Genomic DNA, 20,367 nt, shown 5'->3' on the forward strand with positions numbered 1-20,367 from the left:
GAGGAGTTTTGGCAAAAAAGATTTGAAAAAAGTAAGGGCATCAGCCTCCTCTGAATTCTCCGCCAGGCCATAAATACGAAGATTGTTCCTCCTATTTCTGTTCTCCAAGTTCTCGATTTGTTTATGTAGAGCAGCAACTTGGACGCATAGTGGATCAAGTTTGGCAACGGAGGAAGCAAGAGTATCAACAGATTGTTCCAAAAGGGTTACACGGCTATCAATAGTCGACCACTTGTCGGATAGCAGCTGTAGAGTAGTTTTAGTGTCCTCAAGAGTAGTTTTAGTTTCCTCAATAAAAGGGCGTAAGGCCCTAATTTCCTCTAAAAGAATATCCATTGTTACTGATGGAGTCTGCTTGGGAGGAGAAGGTGGGTCTTTTTTTAGTCGTTTGATGGAACCTTTAGTGGCGCCACTTGTTGGCGGAGCTGAAGCTGAAGAAGAGCCTTTAACAGAGGGTTCAGATGAGTCATCCATTTCTAGACACTGATATCTAGAACCCGTGTATAGGAGAGTTTTGCGAGAAGTTGAAGAAGGCTTGCGCAGCTCCTTAAATGTTCTGCCCATAGATTAAATGAGACATACAACTGGAAAATAACTAAAAAAAGTGAGCAACAATATAAGGTTCCTAATATGGCTGAAAAACAAAATATGAGTGATACGCAACGATATCAAGTTATAGTATTGAGGCAATAAGACAAGGGCGTCTTAAAGATGAGCTCTTAAACGCAAGTTGTGTATACAAAAAGTGACAATGGCAACCAGAAGTATGAAGAATGAAGAAATCAGCCACTGCAAAATATGTTAGGAATTTGACTCTGACGATAGCTTCACAAGATGACGGCCACAAGCTGAAAAGATAACATCGTATGTAATGCCATCACGGTGTAAATCCATCCCGGTGTAAATAAAGGCGAGTTACAGAGGAGCATAAATGACGTGCAATTCAATCTTGTACAGGCGCAAAAGGGAGTTACTTCAAAATAACCCTCAGCCATACCGCAACAACCTTGTGCGCGAGCGCTAACAGTCACCTATGACAAGAAATCCAAAGCGCTTCAGAAATACAATAGCAGAGACCAAGTCGTCTGAAAAAGTTAAATGAGCCCAATGTAGCAACCAGGAGGCTGAATCATGAAGAAAACACGGAGACAGGCCACCAGAACTGCAGCCATCCAAGTAACGCTAGGAGCAGAGCTCCGTCAGCGTTAAACGAAAATGGCGGCCATAATGCCGAGTATCGGCGCTTCTCGTGTTCGTGAGAGAAAAAGAAAAAAATGATTATCCACAAGCATATTTGGGTAGCGAAAGTCCTCACGACTAATCCCCAACAGTTCCGAGGTCGAAATCCATTATTGTGGAAGGCAGAGTCGCTGCAGGGAGTTACGTCGGCGCTCCATTCACCGCGCCGCCCAGGAGAGCTACAGAGGATCCGCCATCATCCACGGGCGCTAGCCACGCCCCCCGTCAAAGCTACACCTCTCTGAAGAGCTCTAAGTAGAGAAAAACACAGTGTCAGTGGTTGCTTTTACTCATTTCACATTGGCTTGGTTGGTATTTTACCAATTCAAAGATGTAATACTGTGCCTGGAGTGGTAAATGTTTTTGTTTTTTTCATTTAACAGCTCGGCATGGAGAGCACTGTGCTAGTCCTATGCTTAAAGACTTTGCTGTAGAAATGGCAAAAGACTTTGTCTCTTTCTATCTCGGCATGGATGGCACTGTGCTAATCCTATGCTTAAAGACTTTGATAGAAAAGCAGACATTTGAGGTGAGCAGATCAAGAGTGTCGCTGGTGTTGAGAGTGCTCTATACAGGAGCTGCTTTCCAACTAAACTTTAGAACTACCCAGAGTTCTCTGCTTCTTTTTTGCATATAGACATATTGTTAGAAATGGGGGTCTCTAGTTGGCACAGGTATACACTTGTGACAAGCAGGGACTCTCAATTCTAAGTCAAGATAAGGGGATCACCCTTCACATAACCCCTGCTCACCCTTCAGGTAGTGTGGCACAAGCAGTCAAGACTTTTCTCAGGGCGCTATAGGTTAAGCATTTGTGAACGCATACAGTAATGCAATGACACACCACAAATGGACACCAGTCAAGGTTATATCAAAAATAGTTCTCTTTATATAAGGCTTAGCACAAGACCAGAATAACGTTTAGAAATGACCACAGTATTATTTCAAAGTTCAATGTTCTTGCAAAAAGGCTTAAAATGCAAAAATAGGCTTCTTTCACTCAATTCTGCTTCTTTTCAGGCTTTGTACGGTTCGTACCTGGGTGTACGACTCGTCTGCATTAAAAACAAAGAAAGTACGAGTCAAACAATCGGTGCGGACTCCGGGGTCCGGGACGTGCACACTGTGGTGCGAACAGGACAAAGTACCTTAAGTTCGTGGGGTCCGCGACGGACAGTGCGGGACAAGTTGGTGGGTCCGGGTCGTAGTTCGGCAGCGTACTCGGTCTGGTCCGGTCGCGGCGTCGGGACGCGGCGTTGGTACGGGACCTTCAGGGGTACGTGCGGATGAGCCGGATCAGCTTGCAGAGTCCGTGGCATCGGCGTTCGGGCCGTACCTTCGGTGCGGATCAGCGGCGACACTTCTCGGCGCCGTACAGCGTACGGGGATGATCAGCGTACTGCAGCTTCTCGGCTCTGAGTACGGCACGGTGCAGTACGTTAGCAGCATACGGACCGTACCTGCGGGACAGCGAAGCTTGAGTCCGGCGTACAGGGTTCGGCAGCCAGGGATGTACGTCTCGAATCGGCGGGGAAGGTTAGGTGCAATGCAGCCGGGAGGGATACGGTGCGTACTAATGCTTTTGGTTCAGCGTAGACACACGGTGCCGGGCAACAAAGACACGGCTTCGCGGTGGATGTAGTACGAGGCGTACTGGGGCCAAATCCAGCGGGAAACAAGCAAGAATTGTCCAGGCAACTCAGTTTTTGAAGGCAGATGAGTCCAATGGTCCTGGGACTCAGTTCAGGGGGCAAGCTCTCTTCCAAGCCCTTGGAGATAGATGAAAAACAAAGTACAAAGTCTCTTTCAGTCTTTTCCTCTCCTTTCTCAGCAAGGCACCAACTGCAGGCCAATCCCCCAGGTCAGGGAAAGTTACTCCTCCTTCAGCTTCTTCCAGGTCCTTCTAGTCAGGCAGAGTTCCTTCGTGGTTCAATCAGGATCTGATTTCTTAGGAGCAGGGCTCCTTCTTTTATAGCACAATTCTTTTGTTCTTTGTCGCCAGGGGGCCTGGGCCTGGCTCAGTCCAGTTTTGGAGCACTTTGTTGTGGTGACTCTGCTCTTTCCTTTCAGCAGCAGGGCAGAGACATCAGCCGCTCCACAGGGGGCGGAGCCGGCATTGTGGTGGCAGAGCACAGGTCTATTCAGAGTCAAAGGTGTACTCCTCCCACCCATCCTGGTGTAATCTCTCTACCCACCACCTGCCAGCCAGCCTGTCTCCTGGAATTCCCCAGCCCTGCTCCTTTACTGTTACTAGGCAGAACACACACACACAGCAGAGGCGGACTGAAATGGCCAGGTCAGTAAATACTAACTTTCTAAAAGTAGTATTTACAAACACAGGATATTAAAATAAACTTTACTAAAAGAAGTATTTTATTATTCTGAGTTCAGGCATACTAAACTTGACTTTCTACCATGCTCTCTGATTCCACTGGGATTACAGCGTGTAGTAATTCCAGCAGCCCATTCTGGCCTATGGAGAGCAGGTAGCCTTCAATAGTGAAAAACGAAAATGGCTGTAATTCATTATTAGGGCATGCCACACACCTCAGGGCATGTCCTACCTTATCCTTACAATGCACCCTGCCCTAGGGCCTACCTTAGGGGTGACTAATATGAAGGTAAGGGAAGGTTTAGGGACTGGTAAGTGGGGACACTTGCCCAGTCAGCATGACAGTACCAGACTGCATGCAGATTCTGCAATGGCAGACCTTAGACACATTTTACCCCGCTGCTTCTGTGGGTGGCACAACCAGTGCTGCAAGCCCACTAGCAGCATTTGGAAATACAAGCCCTTGGCACCCCTGGTGCACTCTACTAGGGACTGATAGTAAACCAAATAAGCCAAACATGGAAGTCAATTCACATAATACATTTTACCATAGGGAGAGCATATGCACCTTAGCACTGGTCAGCAGTGGTAAGGCGCCCAGAGTTATCAAACAGCCAACACCAGGTCAGAAAAAATACAGGAGGAAGGCAAAAAGTTTAGGGATGACCCCGCAAAAAGGGCCAGGTCCAACACATATATGATCAAGGCTCCACGGAGCCGAAACGTTATGACGACAGCCTCACGAATCGATTAAAATAAGCACTTCATTGAAGGTCCGTGTCAGCGAGTGTTTTTGGAGTTACGGATGTCTACTACGTCTTCCATGCACCAGCGGATGTTGGATATATATATATATATATATATATATATATATATATATATATATATATATATCAACCACAAAAGTTACTGTAATGAACAGGAACCACTCAGACGCGTTTCGGCTTTACGCCTTGGTCACGTGACCAAGGCGTAAAGCCGAAACGCGTAGATCTTATATATATATATATATATATATATGTTTTTTTAATTCTTTTCTTTTATTATTTTTTTTCACACTCCCTCCACGAAGGTTTATTCCTGGTACAAGGGCAGGAGATTTGCCACCCTGGCCTTGGGTGATGGACTCCATGAAGACTGATTCACACCTCATTAATGCCTGCTGTGCTGGTGACTGAGGCTTGGTATCCCTGTAGGCGACTCTTTCATCCGGTAAACTGTCCCAGGTGATTAGAGAGGGCCAGTGTAAAGGTGAGCCTTCACAGCACATTGGTAAATGTGCGTGCTCACCCGCCCTCTCGATAAACCAAGACATGTATTTATTGTTGAAAAAAGTGTTGAGAGTCCTGGACTGTGTTTGAAACCCAGGGAATATCCGGGCACATCCGGGACGTCTGGTCACCCTAACACACACACACACATGCAATTGTCTATCTATGCACCCATATACTCCCATTGGTGCACAGCCCCAATTGTGAATTCATTTCACTATCCACCCATATAAAAATTCACCTACCCACAATTATATATTCACCAATCCCATCTCAAACATGCATCTAATCACATCTATGCATCATTTCACTCCACCCATCGATGCAGTCTATCGACCCACACACATGCATTCACCAATCTTCCCATTTACCGAAATCCAGATATTCATTCACTCACATCCACACATTCATTCATTTACACGGAGGACGACCTGCTTACCTATCCAAACCTCCTTGTATGGACCTACATCAATCTGTCCGTCCCAGCACCTATAGATCCATGTATCCACCCATCCACCGACCTGGCCAGCAATGTGGCAATATCTTGTCTGTGGCTCTTTCAGTATTGTCATGTGTGTATTGTGTTTTTATGTATCTTCTGCCCTGCTGTGCAGGGAGGTCTGTATGCTTGCTGCTCTGTGCCTTTGTAATCGTCCCTTGAAAATATGTCTTGAAAATATGTCTTGTAAGATAAAATGCAATATATTGTTCATCGTGTTTACATATTTAAGCACACGTCACCGCCCCTCCTTTATTTTCTAATTGGTACTCAAAACTTTCTACCCCTGAATCCCAAAACCATTCTTTACTTTGCGAATCCTTCCATCTTGTGAGCTCGTGTCCTAGGATTTAGACTGGAGCAACCCTGACAGGTAATTCTGGCTCCACAGCTGCCTGGCGCTTCCGGGAGAGAGGGAAAACATACTATTGCATGAGAACGTGGTTCCAAATTTCGAAATGTTTACCGAACTGCACCTCGTTACCCGGTGGTTTCCTGCATCCATCTCGTTAGCCTAGATGTGTCATGTTCCAGCAAGCACACACCCTGCTATTTAACCGAGGTTTGGGGTGTTGGTTTCGCTTCTCTGTGTCAGTTTTTCACAAGTCCACTGAGAAGCGCCCAGTGCCGCTATGAGACAACGGAGATATAACCTGACTTTTTAACGCGAGAGCATTTGAACTTAAGTCGTGCACCGCTTGGGAGTCGGGCAAACAGGCAGTTGCCTTTGAATGGTCATCTTTCCCTGCATTGCTGTCCAAGAGTTGAAAGATGTCGGCTCCCCCCATTTACCAGGACTTAAAGTATCAAGACAGCAACGTCTACTCCGAGCTAGATGTACCGCGCAAGCCGCAGCAGCCTTCCGGGAATGGGCCAACTTTACAAGGTAAGGCAGTGTGATCAGATGTCCTGCATTTCCTGCGAGCGAGCGCTGCATGAAGAATGGAAGCGCTGTGTTGTGAGAAGGGCAGAACATAGCGCAGCAGCAGATGCATAGGAGTACCTGCCGATGACAACATCGGTACGGTTTGCGCTAAATCTGGATGTGCGCAGAACGCAGAGCCTCGTGCTGTGGCACATATGAGATTCTGCGCTGTCTTATGTAGACTGTGCACAGGAGGTACATAGTTCAGCACAAACTCCTATGAGGTCAGGCAGAGCCACCTTGCATGGCTTTTCATAGCCTCATAGATATAGTGTAAGTTACCACAGCATAAGTGGCTATGTTGCCTTACTTATCAGGTAGGCATTCCATGGGCATTGCTGTGGGTGTTCATACACAACACCCATAGGTTTTGAAGCATTCCCAGATTTACAAGGATCTCTAAACCTAGGAATGCGTCAAAACTGTACCCCTCCCCAGGGCAGGCATAACAATGAGAAATATCTTTATTTCTCCTCGTTTTTTTGTCTTTCTATGTAAGCTACAGAATTTCCTCTTTCCGTGTGTTCTAAATTCTGCAGCGCACATTGACAGAGGGAAACGCCCCTCGTGATTGTTTTTGTGGAGGAAGGCGGCCCTTCCTGCCCAAAAACATTCCTTACAACAATGCAGACACGCTTGCACCATGGTTCAAGGGTGCCTGCATTGGCGCTCGGCTGCTAATTGTGCACTGGCTGAAAGGACAGAAAATACAATGTATGTCGTAAATACGGTGCATTCCTGCCCTTTCGAACTGGCGTAGGGCAGTGCAGCAAGATGACTTGCGTTGCTGCCCTACTCCAAATGATTGTAAATGAGGCCCCTTGTGTAGGCACAAGCTCACAGATCAAATAAGTATGATATGAACTTTAGGGTAAAGCATCCATGTTTGTCTTACCTTTGAAGGGGACGTACACCTTTCATCACAAATGCCCAGTGTAGGCACAAGCTCAGGAAGAAATAGGTAAGATATGTGCTTTAGGCTAAAGCACCCATGTTACATGTTCCTATTTCGGGTGATATCGCACTTGACCCCGCGCTTATGCCTACTCTTCTTTGACATTAGGATTTCGGGCAACACCAGATCACGCTATTTTAGTAAATTTGCCCTTGCCCCCAAACCTAGGGGCAGATTTACAAGCCCCTTGCGCCACATTTGCGTCACTTTTAACAGGGGAAAAGTGACGCAAAAGTTGCAAAAGAGGCTTGTAAATCTGCCCCCTAATGTTTTTGCTCTCTCGCAGCGCAGACACGGCCCCATAGCATACGTTAGCGAGTTGTTAACACAAAGTAGTTTTAGTGCAGTTCCAGCGTCAACTTTCAGTACAAAATAACTTTTGAGCGTGAAAGTTACTCTGTTGCCGACTCTGGTGGCTTAGTAAACTAATGAGCCCTCTCAAAGGACTGGTGTTTGACTGCACGGTCACAGGCTCAAATCCCAGTGGGTCCACTCAATCTTCTGAGGGCAATAAAATGATTACCATAGGATAATAATAACCATCTGTAAATCAGGCCATCCTACTATTCTGGGTGAAGGTGTGCTTTACAAATACACATGTTAAGTTGCTGTTCTTTGCGATGCTTCGCAATGTTTTACGTTGCTTAGCGCCTGAGGAGGCCGGTGCAAACTCTTAGTAAATCTATGTCTTCATTTGTTTTTTTGCTTTTTTGTTTTTCATTTCTTTCCTAATTCTTAATATTGGGAACATTTTGAAGGGATTAAACAATTTGTAAATTAAGCCTCTAAGACACTTTTTCTGAAGCACAGTGTTGAAAGTAAACTGGTTTTGACTGCTGCCACTGACATGTTTCACTCAGATTAATGCGCTTCCTGAAGGCTTTGATTCGGATTATGCTCACCATGCCACCCCAGTTTAGACTCAGCCATTTGCAAATCAATCTTGACCCTATTCCTATTGGGAACAGTTCAACCCGATCTGCCAAGCCAGGTCCTCCCTGGACCGGAAACAAGCATCCTAGGATTGGTTTCAGGGTTTCACCCCTCATCAGCCAGTTTAGCTTTAAACCAGTAGCACAGTGAGCCCGTGGCCCACGTCTGAGCATACCAGGCGCACTTAGGGCAAGAAAGCAAAAGACGCACAAATTAGTCTAAACTGGGGTGGCATGGTGAGCAAAAGAACAATGGATTCAACCCAGTTCTTTTGACTGGGGGTAAATCTTTGATTTGCTCTGCATTCCATCCATCAGCTGTGTGTTTTTTGCTTTCTCACCTTAAGTGCCCAGACATGGGTCAGGGGCTCATCGGCTCACTGGATTCAAGCTAGCCTGGCTGATGAGGGGTGATTAGGGGTGATGGCCCGAAACCGGTCCCAGGATGCTTGATGCCGGTCCAGTGAGGGCCTGGCTTGGCAGTTCAGGCTGGACTGTTCCCATGAGGAACAGGGTTAAGTCTTATTTGCATATGGCTGGGTCTAAACTGGGGTGGCATGGTGATCAAAAGAGCAATGGATTTAACCCAGATCTCTTGAATGGGGGTGAATATTTGATTTGTTCTGCATTCCGTCCATCATCTGTGTGTCTTTTACTTTTAGTAAGTTGGTATTTTCTTACTTTAGCCATTTGGTGCCTGCTGCCTGTCTCTGATCAGAGTGACATCTGGTGACAGTTGGGTTTTGTGTATTCCCCCTAGACAACCACACACAATGGGAACTTAGGTGTGACTTGATGGGCCATCCTGCCCGGATGGGAGGAAGGAGCTGTATCCAGCCTCAGTTACACTTGAATAGGCTGTGTCCTGTCCCCACACAAGGGGATAGTGAGTCTGGAGCCAGAGCAGGAAAGGAGGACATTTGTTCAGTTCAAAGGAATGTCTTTGAAGTTTCCCCCACTTCAGAGGCACAACTGGGTATAAGTGCTGGACCTCAAACACCACCACTTCAGTACACTTCTGAACCTGTGGGTACTCTGCCATGAAGAAGGACTCCTGTTCTGTTGAAGGACTGCCACTCTGCTGAACTCTTGCTTTGCTGGACTTCTGCTTTGCTGACCTATTGGTGTGCTGCCCTCCTGCTTTGGTGAGAAGGACTGGACCTGCATCACTTGTCCCCGGAACCCAAAGTGACTTCAAGGGCTAGATAGCTGGCCTCTTGATCTAAAGTTTTAGCAACATTCTTCTGCACCTAGACTTTGCCATCTGAGTCTGCCATGCCAAGTGGTGCCCCCCAAGTCCTGGACCCTTGGAAGTGGTCCTAAGAAGTATCCCCAGTGGAATCGATGCATCCTCTGCTGAGTCATGCAGCCCAAGCAGAACTGACGTAGCTCCTAAGCTGAGCGGTGCATCTTCGAACAGAGTGACACATCGCCGCTGTTGTGCGGATTTGATCCTGTCACAAAAGACTTACATCATCGCAGCCTCCTGCATATGGGACTGGTGCATCGCCTCTAAAGCCGCCGCTGTGCGAAGCTCTACCTGGCGCATGGTCCTCGCGTCCCTCCTCAATGGCAGCCTCAACGTCAATCTCTGCATTGCAGCTTCACTGCTCATTGGAAGTGACGCATCGCCTCTGCTGTGCCTTGCATACTCGACACCGGACTTTACTTCGCAAGACCCGCCGACAAGATCCTCGATGATAATGCATCAGCACCTTACACCACAGCCTCGCTGCATCTTGGATCAGACGCATCGCCTTGGGTGCGTGACGCATCTTCAATGTGGATCCATGCATGTGCTCCACACCCAGGATTAAGGTACTTTAGTGCAGCGGGTCTAACTGAGTCCCTGTAACCAGACCACACTCCATCACCCTCGGTCTGAACTTTTGACTCTGTCGTGGTCTGGGGTGACCAGATTTTCCAAATAGCACTTTTTGCTTGTAGATGCTACCTGTACCTAAAGATTTCGAACATTCAATATCTCAATTTCTACTTATTTTCCTTTTGGTCTGGTTTTATTTATTAAATTAAGCTCTATTTTCTGTTTTGCTGGTTGAAGTGGTGCACAAATACTTTACACAATGCCTCTGAGACTGCTTTGTGCCAATCTACCAGAGGAGAGCATAGGTTAATTTAGGATGTGCCTGCTTCTTACCCTGTCTAGGATTGTGGTTGTTGCTTGACTAGGGCTCATACCCCAGTCAACCCCTAACCCAATTTCTAAGAGGTCCCAAGTCTAAGCAAACCATCAAAACGATTGGTGTGGATTTCGGGCCTCAACGCTGCCTCTTTAATCGAAAACCAGACACTCAATGCCCCTTATTTCACTTGTTTCTATCTTTCTCCCCATCCGTCTTTGGTGATATGTGTATTTTTGCCTCTCTTGCTCTCGGTAAATAGCTTGTGTGGAAAAATAAGTACCATTCCCCAAAAATAAGTGCTGGTGCACTGCAACGGCAACCACCAACTAAAATTAAGCACTGCACATTACTGTATAAAGGAAAGGGAGAATAAAGAGAGAGCACTGATCCCCTGCTCTCTTCTCTATCCTATAAAAGCTATGAATGGGGAAATGCATACCTTCTTGCATATTCATTATTGTTTGGGAGCCTTATATTCTCAGGTGCTGCTTGGTATTCTATTACTTTTCTGACATCTCATTTCAAGTACCAGGATTCTTTTCATTTGGTTTCCAGGTCATCTGCCTGCCTCAATACAATTTACATGTTTTATTTGATCGTGGTATGGTTGTAGTGTTTTGATGTTTTCTATTTATTGAAGCAAGACTGTAAGAGTATGATGTTCTTACCCTTGGCATTGCTCATTTTGAAGGTTGTGATGCATGGATGAAGAGCCTTAATCACATGAAAGATGATGTCAGAATGTGATCCTAAAGCAGGATGAAACATTGATGGGTACTATGATTCAATGTATTCTGAAAGGCAGGTAGGCTTCTCCTTTACCCTAATCTCCTAGTAGCCACTGAAGGAGAGCAGGGTCAGTGTTCATCTGTTTTGTGCTGCATATATTCAGAGTCATCAGTGACAACATATGAAATAGTGGACAGCCTGTACTAGGACCATTTAATCACTCATACTGTGTTTAAGATAACCCCCAATGCATCTATTCTCATGCATGTAAAGAGGTATTTACAAAGCCACTTTGAATTCAACGCTACAAAACTGCACTATACATAAATGCAACTATGCAGACACAAGAACACATCTACAGACATCAGGCACAGACAGACCAACACATCTCTAAATATAAATGTGAAAATATAATACATACATGCACCCAAGCATTCCTGCACAAAAAACTACAGGCATCCATTCCCATGGTTCACCTGACATGCAGTCACCTATACATACAGACAAGGGATGTGCTATGTTATATTGGTTGCTTGTAGAGTGATTAACTCTGCAGAAAGCCTACATAAAAATGCAAGACATGATAGGAGAACATCAATGAAGTAATAAGAGAGAGGCAGTCAGATATGTGCCTAATAAAATGGAGCAGTAGTTGGTAACCAACTTTAGGAGTTTGCTTGTCAAAGAGGGAGCAGGAGAGGAAAACAGGCTATAGAGGCAAAGGATGAGCAGGAGATGGCATGTGGTATGACACACAGAAGAGAGAATAGTGTGAGGAACAGTTGCCTTAAAATGAAGATGTTTAATAGCATGATTGAAGGGTGAGACATACAACATGACCATAAATCACCATGTGCAGACTGACACACAAGCAACAAACCTACAGGCACACCAACAGTCCCACACAACACAGATACTGAAAGAAGGTGGAGTATTATGTGGTTATGCTGTTTAGGCTTCTCCAGGCAATACTCTCACAGTACCCCAAAGATGGTCCTTGGATTCACAATAATAAACCCGTAGCTCAGCCCTGGTAGAGTGGCAAAAAGCAGTCAGGCTTTACTAGATGGACATGAACATGTATTAAGCATTTCAGAGTACCAACATGGATAATAAGTACTTGACAAAACTCAAAAGAAATCGGACACCAATTTATAACAAGCATTGGCATTGCCAATAGGTCTCACCTTTTGGACCTCATAAGTGTTTAGCCATACATCACATTATCTTGGGTGCTCTGATGCCAAGTATTTAAGAGCTGGCACTAGCAAACCTTCATATTTTATTTATTTCATTATTTTTTTACAAACGTAATAGAAATGTAACTTTTAAAGACAAGAAAATATTATTGCCATCTAAGGCTGCATGCATATGGTTGCCAAAAATACTAAAAATTGACACATTAAATAAATAAATTAAAAGAAAACATAGATTGGCCTAATAGTCCTGGCAATGAAGTGGACTACATTGCAGTGCAAGTACAGTAAAGTGTGTGTTTGTAACAGGTACCGAGGACAGACCAAACACTGCCAAGGGACCAGACACGGTGGTGGGATTAAAACACACTGCCTAGCCCATCTGTACCTAGAAGCGTGCCTATGCAAGACTTCTACCAGCCTGCAGGGACCACAGTCCATTTGGGCATGCCCCAGAGCAGTGAGTGGAGCTGCAAAGGGACAGACAGAACACTGAAGAGGCCAGAAAACATGGTAAGATCAAAACTCACTGCCTAGCCAGTCTGTACCTAGAAGCGTGCCTATGCCAGAGTACAAAAGTGTTTCTCCATTATAAGAATGAAGGCCATATGAAGGGCGCATATGACAAGTGACTTGCCTCTTAGTGCAGCAATGACATCATCATCATCAGGGTGGGGGACACTAGTATAGCTACATAAATGTTAATAAACCACTTTCAATAGATGCCTTTCAATGGCCTGCTCCCCAGCACCCACGCGGCACGGGCAGTGGTAGAAGTCACCCTGCTGCCCCCATCGCTTCCATGGTAGGCAGTGTATAGGCAGGAGAAGAAGAGGACAGGACCGAGCATACAGTGACTATCAGTGGGCAGGAAGGGGCAGTCACTGCCCAGAAGAGGATGAACAAACGGAGGACAGGCAGACGAGGAGTCCGAGGCAACCAGAGGCCAGTCAGGGTGCGAGCCATGGGGGTGAGGAACAGTCAAGGGAGACAGAAGAGAGTTATAGACAGCCAGAGGCCAGACAGACAGAGGCGCCAAAATGGCGCAGGCAGATTACAAGGTAGTGCTGGGGCATGGCAGGCCTCATAGTTAGAGAGCAAGAACAGACAGAAACGGACACCCAGGGGGCCGGCAGGAGACGGAGCAGTAACAGACCAGGGCAGGCTAGGAGGGAAACAGCAGGGTCATCAGAAAGCTGTCAGGGAATATGTTAGGGACAAGGTCAGCAAAGCAGACAGGCAGTAGGAGATGTGGGGTAGTAAAGGACAGTCAGAGGACGAAGGGAACAGACATGGACAGAAAGGACAGTCTGAGGGCACAAAGGAAGCAATCATGGAGAGAAGGCGCATGCATTGGGCATGTAGGGAACAGGCATAGACGGAAGAGTCAGTCAGAGGGCAAGGGTGAAGGAGACATGGACAGAAGAGGCAGTATGAGGGCATGATGGAAACACACATGATCTGAAAAGGCACTCTTTGCTCAGGGCCAGTCACTAGACAAACAAGGGAGAGATGGGTGTACAAGAGATGCTGTTAGAGGCGGCTCAGGCTGCAGCGTGGCGCAGGAAGTTCCGGATACAGCTCCAAGGAGGAAGGAGCGCACAATGTTCGTTCAGTGCTAAAGACAATTGCCAGACCACTGCTTGCCAGCAATGGTAAGCCTGGACCCACAGGTCGATGCTGGCCAAGGCCTCGTGCTCCACGGCTACTCGGCTGGGGCAGTCCTCTTCCTCCTCGGGCTTGTTGGGTTTTCCTGCCACCATTTTCTTTTCCTCCTCACAGAGAGTGGCGAAGGAGTCGAAAGCAGCGTAGAGCGATACTCCAGAGAACTTTAAGGAAATGCATGTGGGTGCTGCAGCAGTAGACGAAAAAAGTGTGTGGCAGTCTCCAGGGGATGGAGCGGGTGCATTGAGGCCTCACCCCAAAACTGATTCCCAGATTCCTGGTGCCCGCCACGAACATGATGAGCAGACGCAAGTAGAGAAGTTGACACGGCACTCCCAAAGGCAAACCAATAACAGTAGAGAAACAAAAGTCCAATATGAGAGAGATGTAAGGCATTAGATGTGAATGGAAATTACACTAAAACAATAACATGTCCATGTTTACTTATTACACCAGCACAAATTTGGTGTAATTTCTGACACACTCACATGGCGAAACCACATCTCTGCCTTCCCCAAATTCAGACAATGACGGATGGAGCAAATGAAAAGTGGTGTGGGATAAGAAAAAATGCAAGCAGCTATGGAAGTTGTGCTGATAAAGGGCATGCAGCCCCACAAGCACCCACAGAAGATCCAGTTGTAAATTAAACAAAGGTTCCAAAGACACGAAATAGAATAGCACAAGTGGTAGCGGACAACTCCTCGAGCAATACTCCGTGGGAGTTACCAATTGTGAAAAAGGTGGAACACGCAGCAAGCATTAGTCACTTAGAAGCAGCAAATTTTGAATGACATTGGCAAAAGCAATCGAACGCAGGAGCTGGGCTGTGAGCCCACAGAGTAAATACAGCATGTCTCAAAGACAGAGCATGCATGCTGCCTAGACTCAACCTAAAAAACAAAGCAGATTTGTATGTAAATTTAGACACCAAAACAAAGTCATTCAGATAGGTATAACAAGAGATATGGATTTTAGAAACAAAATAAAATCTGTGCAAAACAGTACTGTAAAACGTTAACATTGCGGTCACTGGTAAAAAGCTCTAGTGTCAATTGGTCACTTGCAGGTTGAGCTGCATGGAACCTAAGGAGGGTAAACTTAATGTGGGTCCCAGGACCAACCCACAACAGTCAGTTTTATTTTACCTGGCTCAAGAGGCCCGTGTTCAGAGTTGTCCAGTCTGTTCATGGTGCTGAAGTGTGAGCCTTGGGGAGCTGGTTTTACTGTGAGCTGCGGGGAGCTGGTTTTACTGCTTACACTGTGCTGGTGGAAAACCGGGCACAAAAAGTCAACAATTAAGCCACTGCTGGTGTTGGATGAAGGTTTTGCAGAGTTTCCCCGAGGTGCGTATTGAGTAAAGGGGATGGTTGCAGGACTGGCGACCAAGAAATCTTGACAACGGTAGGGGCAGCAGAAAGTTATTTCGACATCCGGAGGTCTGGGGAAAAATGGTAGGTGCCTGAAACATGCTGGAGGTCAGGACAACATTTCATGCAGTGAACTGGACCATCTACTTTTGGGTGATCCCCTGGAGGGCCCGATGACCCGAAATTCTTTAGTTCTGGTCTGTTGTTTTTACCTGCCATGTCTAGGGGACTATTGCCACTAATCCAGGGAAGTCTGGAATTGCATTTGGCTCTCAAAGTGGTCTCTCTGTCTGGGGAAACAGAGATTTGGTCCATGACGAGTTGCTTTTGTGAAGTTCCAGAAAGGTTGCCACAGGTGCAGAGCATCACGCCTTTGCTTTGTGCAGATTTATTTATTATTTATTAAGGAGTTTTATATAGTGCTGGCCGGACCCGGGGGTATCGGAGCGCTTTACAACAGTTTAGTGCAGGAGTCATAAAATAGAGCAGTAGTATACATATTGGTTCGGAAGTCCAAGTGTTCTGTGCAGCATTGAGGTAGTACATAGGTCCTGAGATAGTCTCATTGAGTGCACGTTGTCTTGGGTTGAACCTCTAAGAGGGGGGAGGGAACAGGTAGAGGTAAAGGGGGGACCGGGGTTGGTCTTAGTGATCCTGTTCTTTGTTCTTTGTTGCAAGCCAGATCAGATCTGAGTTTCTGGTGTCAGGGGTAGCCCTTAAATAGTAGATCTAGGGGCATTAGCAGTGTGGGTGCAAGTGACCAAAGGGCTGCTAGTTCCAGTGGCTAATCTGCCCCTGAGGTGACCACATTCGGGGGTGTATGACAACTCTTCTACCCAGAAAACTATATTCTCGCACTTTAAAAAATGTCAGAAGTCTTCCTTGGCTGTACAGACCGGGTAGCCTTTCTAGAGGAGTGGCTAGAATTCTTGGGGTGTAATCCTCCTGAATACCAACTTTTCCTGCCTGTCCAGGTGCAAATACACCTAGGGTAGAGGTAAGGCTGTTTCCTCCTTTGGGAGGAAGCCCGGTGTTGGAAGGCGGACCTCTGGGGAGTCGGCGGGACCACCCAGTGGGCCTCCTGACTGCAAGGAAGTAGCCGAGCGCCGCTGAGAAGCCTCCCAGGAGAGGTCCTTCCCCTATAATCGTACTAGCCCAGTAACACCACCACACAGGACTCGACACTGGTATTCGTTCTCATATATTTTTATCGGTAATTATCGTAGGTTCCTTTGGCAATATGTACAGGTGGATCGAGGGATCCGAAAAGAGTCTCAATGTCTTCGTGGGGAAGGGGTAGCGGGACAGTCTCAGTATCAGCCTGGTACGGGGGTACCCTGCGCCCAGGTATTAAGCCTCAAGCTGGGAGGGACTCCAGGAGTTGGAGCGTCGGGTGCCGGAGACAAGGCGGCTTGAAGAGGTCGAGCCGCGACGGAGTCAGCAGGGCTCGGAGGGTCAGTTCAGCTAGCTCGAGCCGCGACGAGGTCAGCAGGGCTCCGATGGTCAGTTCAGCTAGCTCGAGCCGCGACGAGGTCAGCAGGGCTCCGTTGGTAGTTCAGCGAGGTTGGGCCGCGACGGCGTCAACAGGGCCCCGAGGTTTCCGTGAGGATCTTATTCTCAGCAAGGTGGAGCCGCGACGCAGTTAACAGGGCTCGAGGTACAGTTCCAGGCACGAGTCTTTTCTCCGTAGGGTCAGCCGCGATCCGATCAGCAGGGCTCTCGACTCCAGGATACAACTACTGTCCTGGTGCGGGTTCGTCCCAGATATAGGTCTGGAGCCCTTTGATGTCCGGACCCTTGCGTCCAGGGGCGGAGAGGCCGGGCTGGGAGAGGCCAGACGGCCAGCGGGAGAGGCGCCAGTGCCCAGGGAGGCCGGAGAGCGATCGCACCCAGGCGTTGGGAGACGGTTGGGGGTCCCATCGAAACTCCCCTCCTCCGGGATCGGGGGATTGGCCACGTGGTGCCCCCTGGCCGGATCTTGGTGCCTCGATGTCGGGGTTTCACTGGGGCCGCGGCCGGGAGGAGCCGGGTCACGTTGGCTGGTGCGGGTAGATGTGTACAATCCAGGGGGGACCCCGAAGGGTGAAGAGGTCCCCGGTCGGCCTGAAAAGGGGCCCAGGACCACGCCACGAGGCCGGGTCCAACAGGCGTCCCCCCCAGCCGAAGGCAGGGAGAGTCACCCATCTCCTTGGGGGTTCTCCTCGCCAAGGCAGAAGAAACAGGACAGGCCGTCGGCATTGGCGTGGTCGTTGCCGGGCCGGTGTTCCACTGTGAAGTCCATCCCTTGCAGAGAGATGGACCATCGCAACAACTTCGGGTTCTCTCCTCTTATTTGCATTAACCACCGCAAGGGCCGGTGGTCGGTTTGGACCCGGAAGTGGGTGCCGAAAAGGTAGGGCCGGAGCTGTTTGAGGGCCCATACCACGGCAAAGGCCTCTCGCTCGATGGTGCTCCATCTCTGCTCTCGGGGCAGCAGTCGCCGGCTGATGAAGGCCACTGGTCTGTCAAGGCCTTCCGAATTTACTTGGGACAGGACCGCCCCAACTCCGTACTCTGAGGCATCGGTCTGCACTATGAATTCCTTGCTGTAGTCGGGGGCTTGCAGCACAGGAGCGGTACAAATTGCTGTCTTGAGGGACTCGAAGGCCGCCTGGCAGCGGGGCGTCCAGTTCACCTTTTTGGGTTGCTTCTTGGACGTAAGCTCCGTGAGGGGTCCCACAATGCTCCCATAGTTTTGGATGAACCGCCGGTAATAGCCTGTGAGGCCCAGGAAGGCCCGGACAGCGGTTTGGGTGGCTGGGGGCTCCCAGGCCTTGATGGCGTCCACTTTTGGCTGGAGGGGAGCCACCTGGCCGCTCCCCACTTGATGACCCAGATAGGTCACGGATCCCTGGCCTATCAGGCATTTGCTGGCCTTTATCGTGAGTCCGGCCCTCTGGAGGGCGGCCAGAACCTCCCCGAGGTGCCCCAGGTGCTCGGCCCAGTGGCTGCTGAATACGGCAATATCGTCCAGGTAGGCGGCGCTGAACGCTTCCAGCCCGGCCAGGACCTTGTTCACTAGTCTTTGGAAGGTCGCCGGGGCATTCTTCATGCCGAAGGGCATCACCCGAAAGTGGTAGTGCCCATCGGGAGTGGAGAAGGCGGATCGGATGGGCGCCGGGGGTGAGCCTGATCTGCCAGTATCCGGCAGTGAGGTCGAAGGTGCTTAGGTAGCGGGCTGCTCCTAGGCGGTCGATTAGTTCGTCTGCCCGAGGAATGGGATGGGCATCGGTCTTGGTGACGGCATTCAACCCTCGGTAGTCCACGCAAAATCTGAGTTACGGGGTGGTGCCTGGGGCGGCGGCCTTCGGCACCAGGACCACTGGGCTGGCCCAGGGACTGTCGGAAGGTTCGTTGACCCCGAGGGCTAGCATCTTGGCGACCTCGGCTTGGATGCAGGCCCGCACTCGGTCGGGCACCCTGTAGGCTCGGTGTCGCACGGGGGGGCTGTCCCCGGTGTCGACATCGTGGACGCACCAGGGAGTGACCCCGGGAGTGAGGGAGAAGAGGGCTGCGAAGGGTTGCAGTAGCTGTTGACAGTCGTGGCGCTGTTCCGAGGTCAGGGTGGTTGAGAGTTTGACGCCCTCTATGGAGCCGTCTTGGTCAGAGGTCCTCAGGAGGTCTGGTAGGGGCTCGGAGTCGCCCTCGCCCCCATCGTCGCTAGCTAGCAGCAGGCTTAGTTCCGTTCGGGCAAAGTGGGGTTTGAGCCGGTTTGCGTGTAGAACCCGGAGGGGGTTCCTGGGGGACTCCAGGTCGACTAGGTAGGTGACGGGGCTCTTCTTCTCCACCACCTTGAAGGGCCCGGTCCATTTGTCCTGGAGGGCACAGGGGTCCACGGGCGACATGACCCAGACTTGCTGGCCTGGCTCGAACTCAATGGAGGAGGCGTTCTGGTCATACCAGCGTTTCATGTCCTCTTGGCTGGCCTCGAAGTTGGCCTCGGCCAGTGCCCGGAACCTCCGGGTTTGGTTCCGCAGGGTCAGGAGGTACTGGTAGACGTCGGGAGGGGCATTTCAGATGTTCGTCTCCCAGCCTTCCTTGACCAGGCTGAGGGGACCTCGGACAGGGTGTCCGTACAAGAGTTCGAAGGGGCTGAACCCCAGAGACTCCTGCGGGACCTCCCGATAGGCAAATAGGAGGCAGGGCAGCAGGACGTCCCATTTCCGCCTCAGGGGCTCTTCCAGGCCTTTGATCATCCCTTTCAGTGTTCTGTTAAAACGTTCGACTAGTCCGTTCCCCTGGGGGTGGTACGGGGTGGTGAACTTGTAGGTGACCCCGCATTGTTGCCATAGGGACCGCATGTATTTCGATATAAAGTTCGTACCTCGGTCGCTCACCACTTCCCGGGGGAACCCCACTCTCGAGAAGATTCCCATCAAGGCCCGGCCCACCACGGGGGCTGTCACAGTTCGGAGAGGGATGGCCTCAGGGTATCGGGTGGCGTGGTCGACTATAACGAGGATGAAGCAGTGACCCAGGGCGGTTCGGGGGTCCAGGGGCCCCACTATGTCGATCCCTACTCGCTCGAACGGGGTGTTGACTGTCGGGAAGGGCTGGAGATGGGCTATGACCCGTCCCCCAGTCTTCCCGCTGGCTTGGCAGGTGTGGCAGGTCCGGCAGTGAATGTACACGTCCTTACGCATTCGGGGCCAGTAGAAGTGGGTCACCAGGCGGCTGTATGTTTTGTCTTGCCCCAGGTGCCCGGCGAGGGGCACATCATGTGCCAGATTGAGGAGGAAACCTCGGAATCGGAGGGGGACCACCAGCACTCGACCGGCCCCTAGTTCTGCGATCTTCTGCTCGCTGTAGAGCAGGTCATTGTCCCAATAGACCCAGTGAGTTCCCGTTTGGTCACCGGCGGTCTGGGCGGCCGCCTGCTGTCAGGTCCCCTCGAGGGAGGGGCAGGTTTTCTGTTCTTGCTGGAACTGTTCCCTCGTGGGGACCCCGTTGTGGCGCCATTGTGCAAGTTCAGGGAGTTTGCCGAGGGAGGCGATCTCGTTCTGGGGAAGTTCGGACGGCCCGGCATCCGCGTCGGTTTCCTCCTCGACAGAGGGAGGTGGTGGTTCGGGCC

The 20,367-nt window shown here is 49.5% G+C and overlaps 1 protein-coding gene across 2 annotated transcripts in view; it reads left to right on the plus strand.

Annotated features, from left to right (window-relative positions):
* Positions 1-5,738: 5,738 nt before the first annotated feature.
* The window catches only part of LOC146809766 (CD209 antigen-like protein C), a 133,405-nt gene continuing 118,776 nt past the window's right edge, over positions 5,739-20,367 (plus strand). Inside the window, exon 1 of one of the 2 annotated variants that reach the window (XM_085616615.1) lies at positions 5,739-6,227. In XM_085616615.1, coding sequence (XP_085472741.1) covers positions 6,113-6,227 — 115 coding nt within the window. In that variant the 5' untranslated portion in view covers positions 5,739-6,112. The remainder of the gene's footprint in view (positions 6,228-20,367) is intronic. The other variant, XM_085616616.1, reaches the window with a different exon arrangement.

This window comes from Triturus cristatus, chromosome 7, assembly GCF_964204655.1.
Source record: "Triturus cristatus chromosome 7, aTriCri1.1, whole genome shotgun sequence".
Lineage (NCBI taxonomy): Eukaryota > Metazoa > Chordata > Amphibia > Caudata > Salamandridae > Triturus > Triturus cristatus.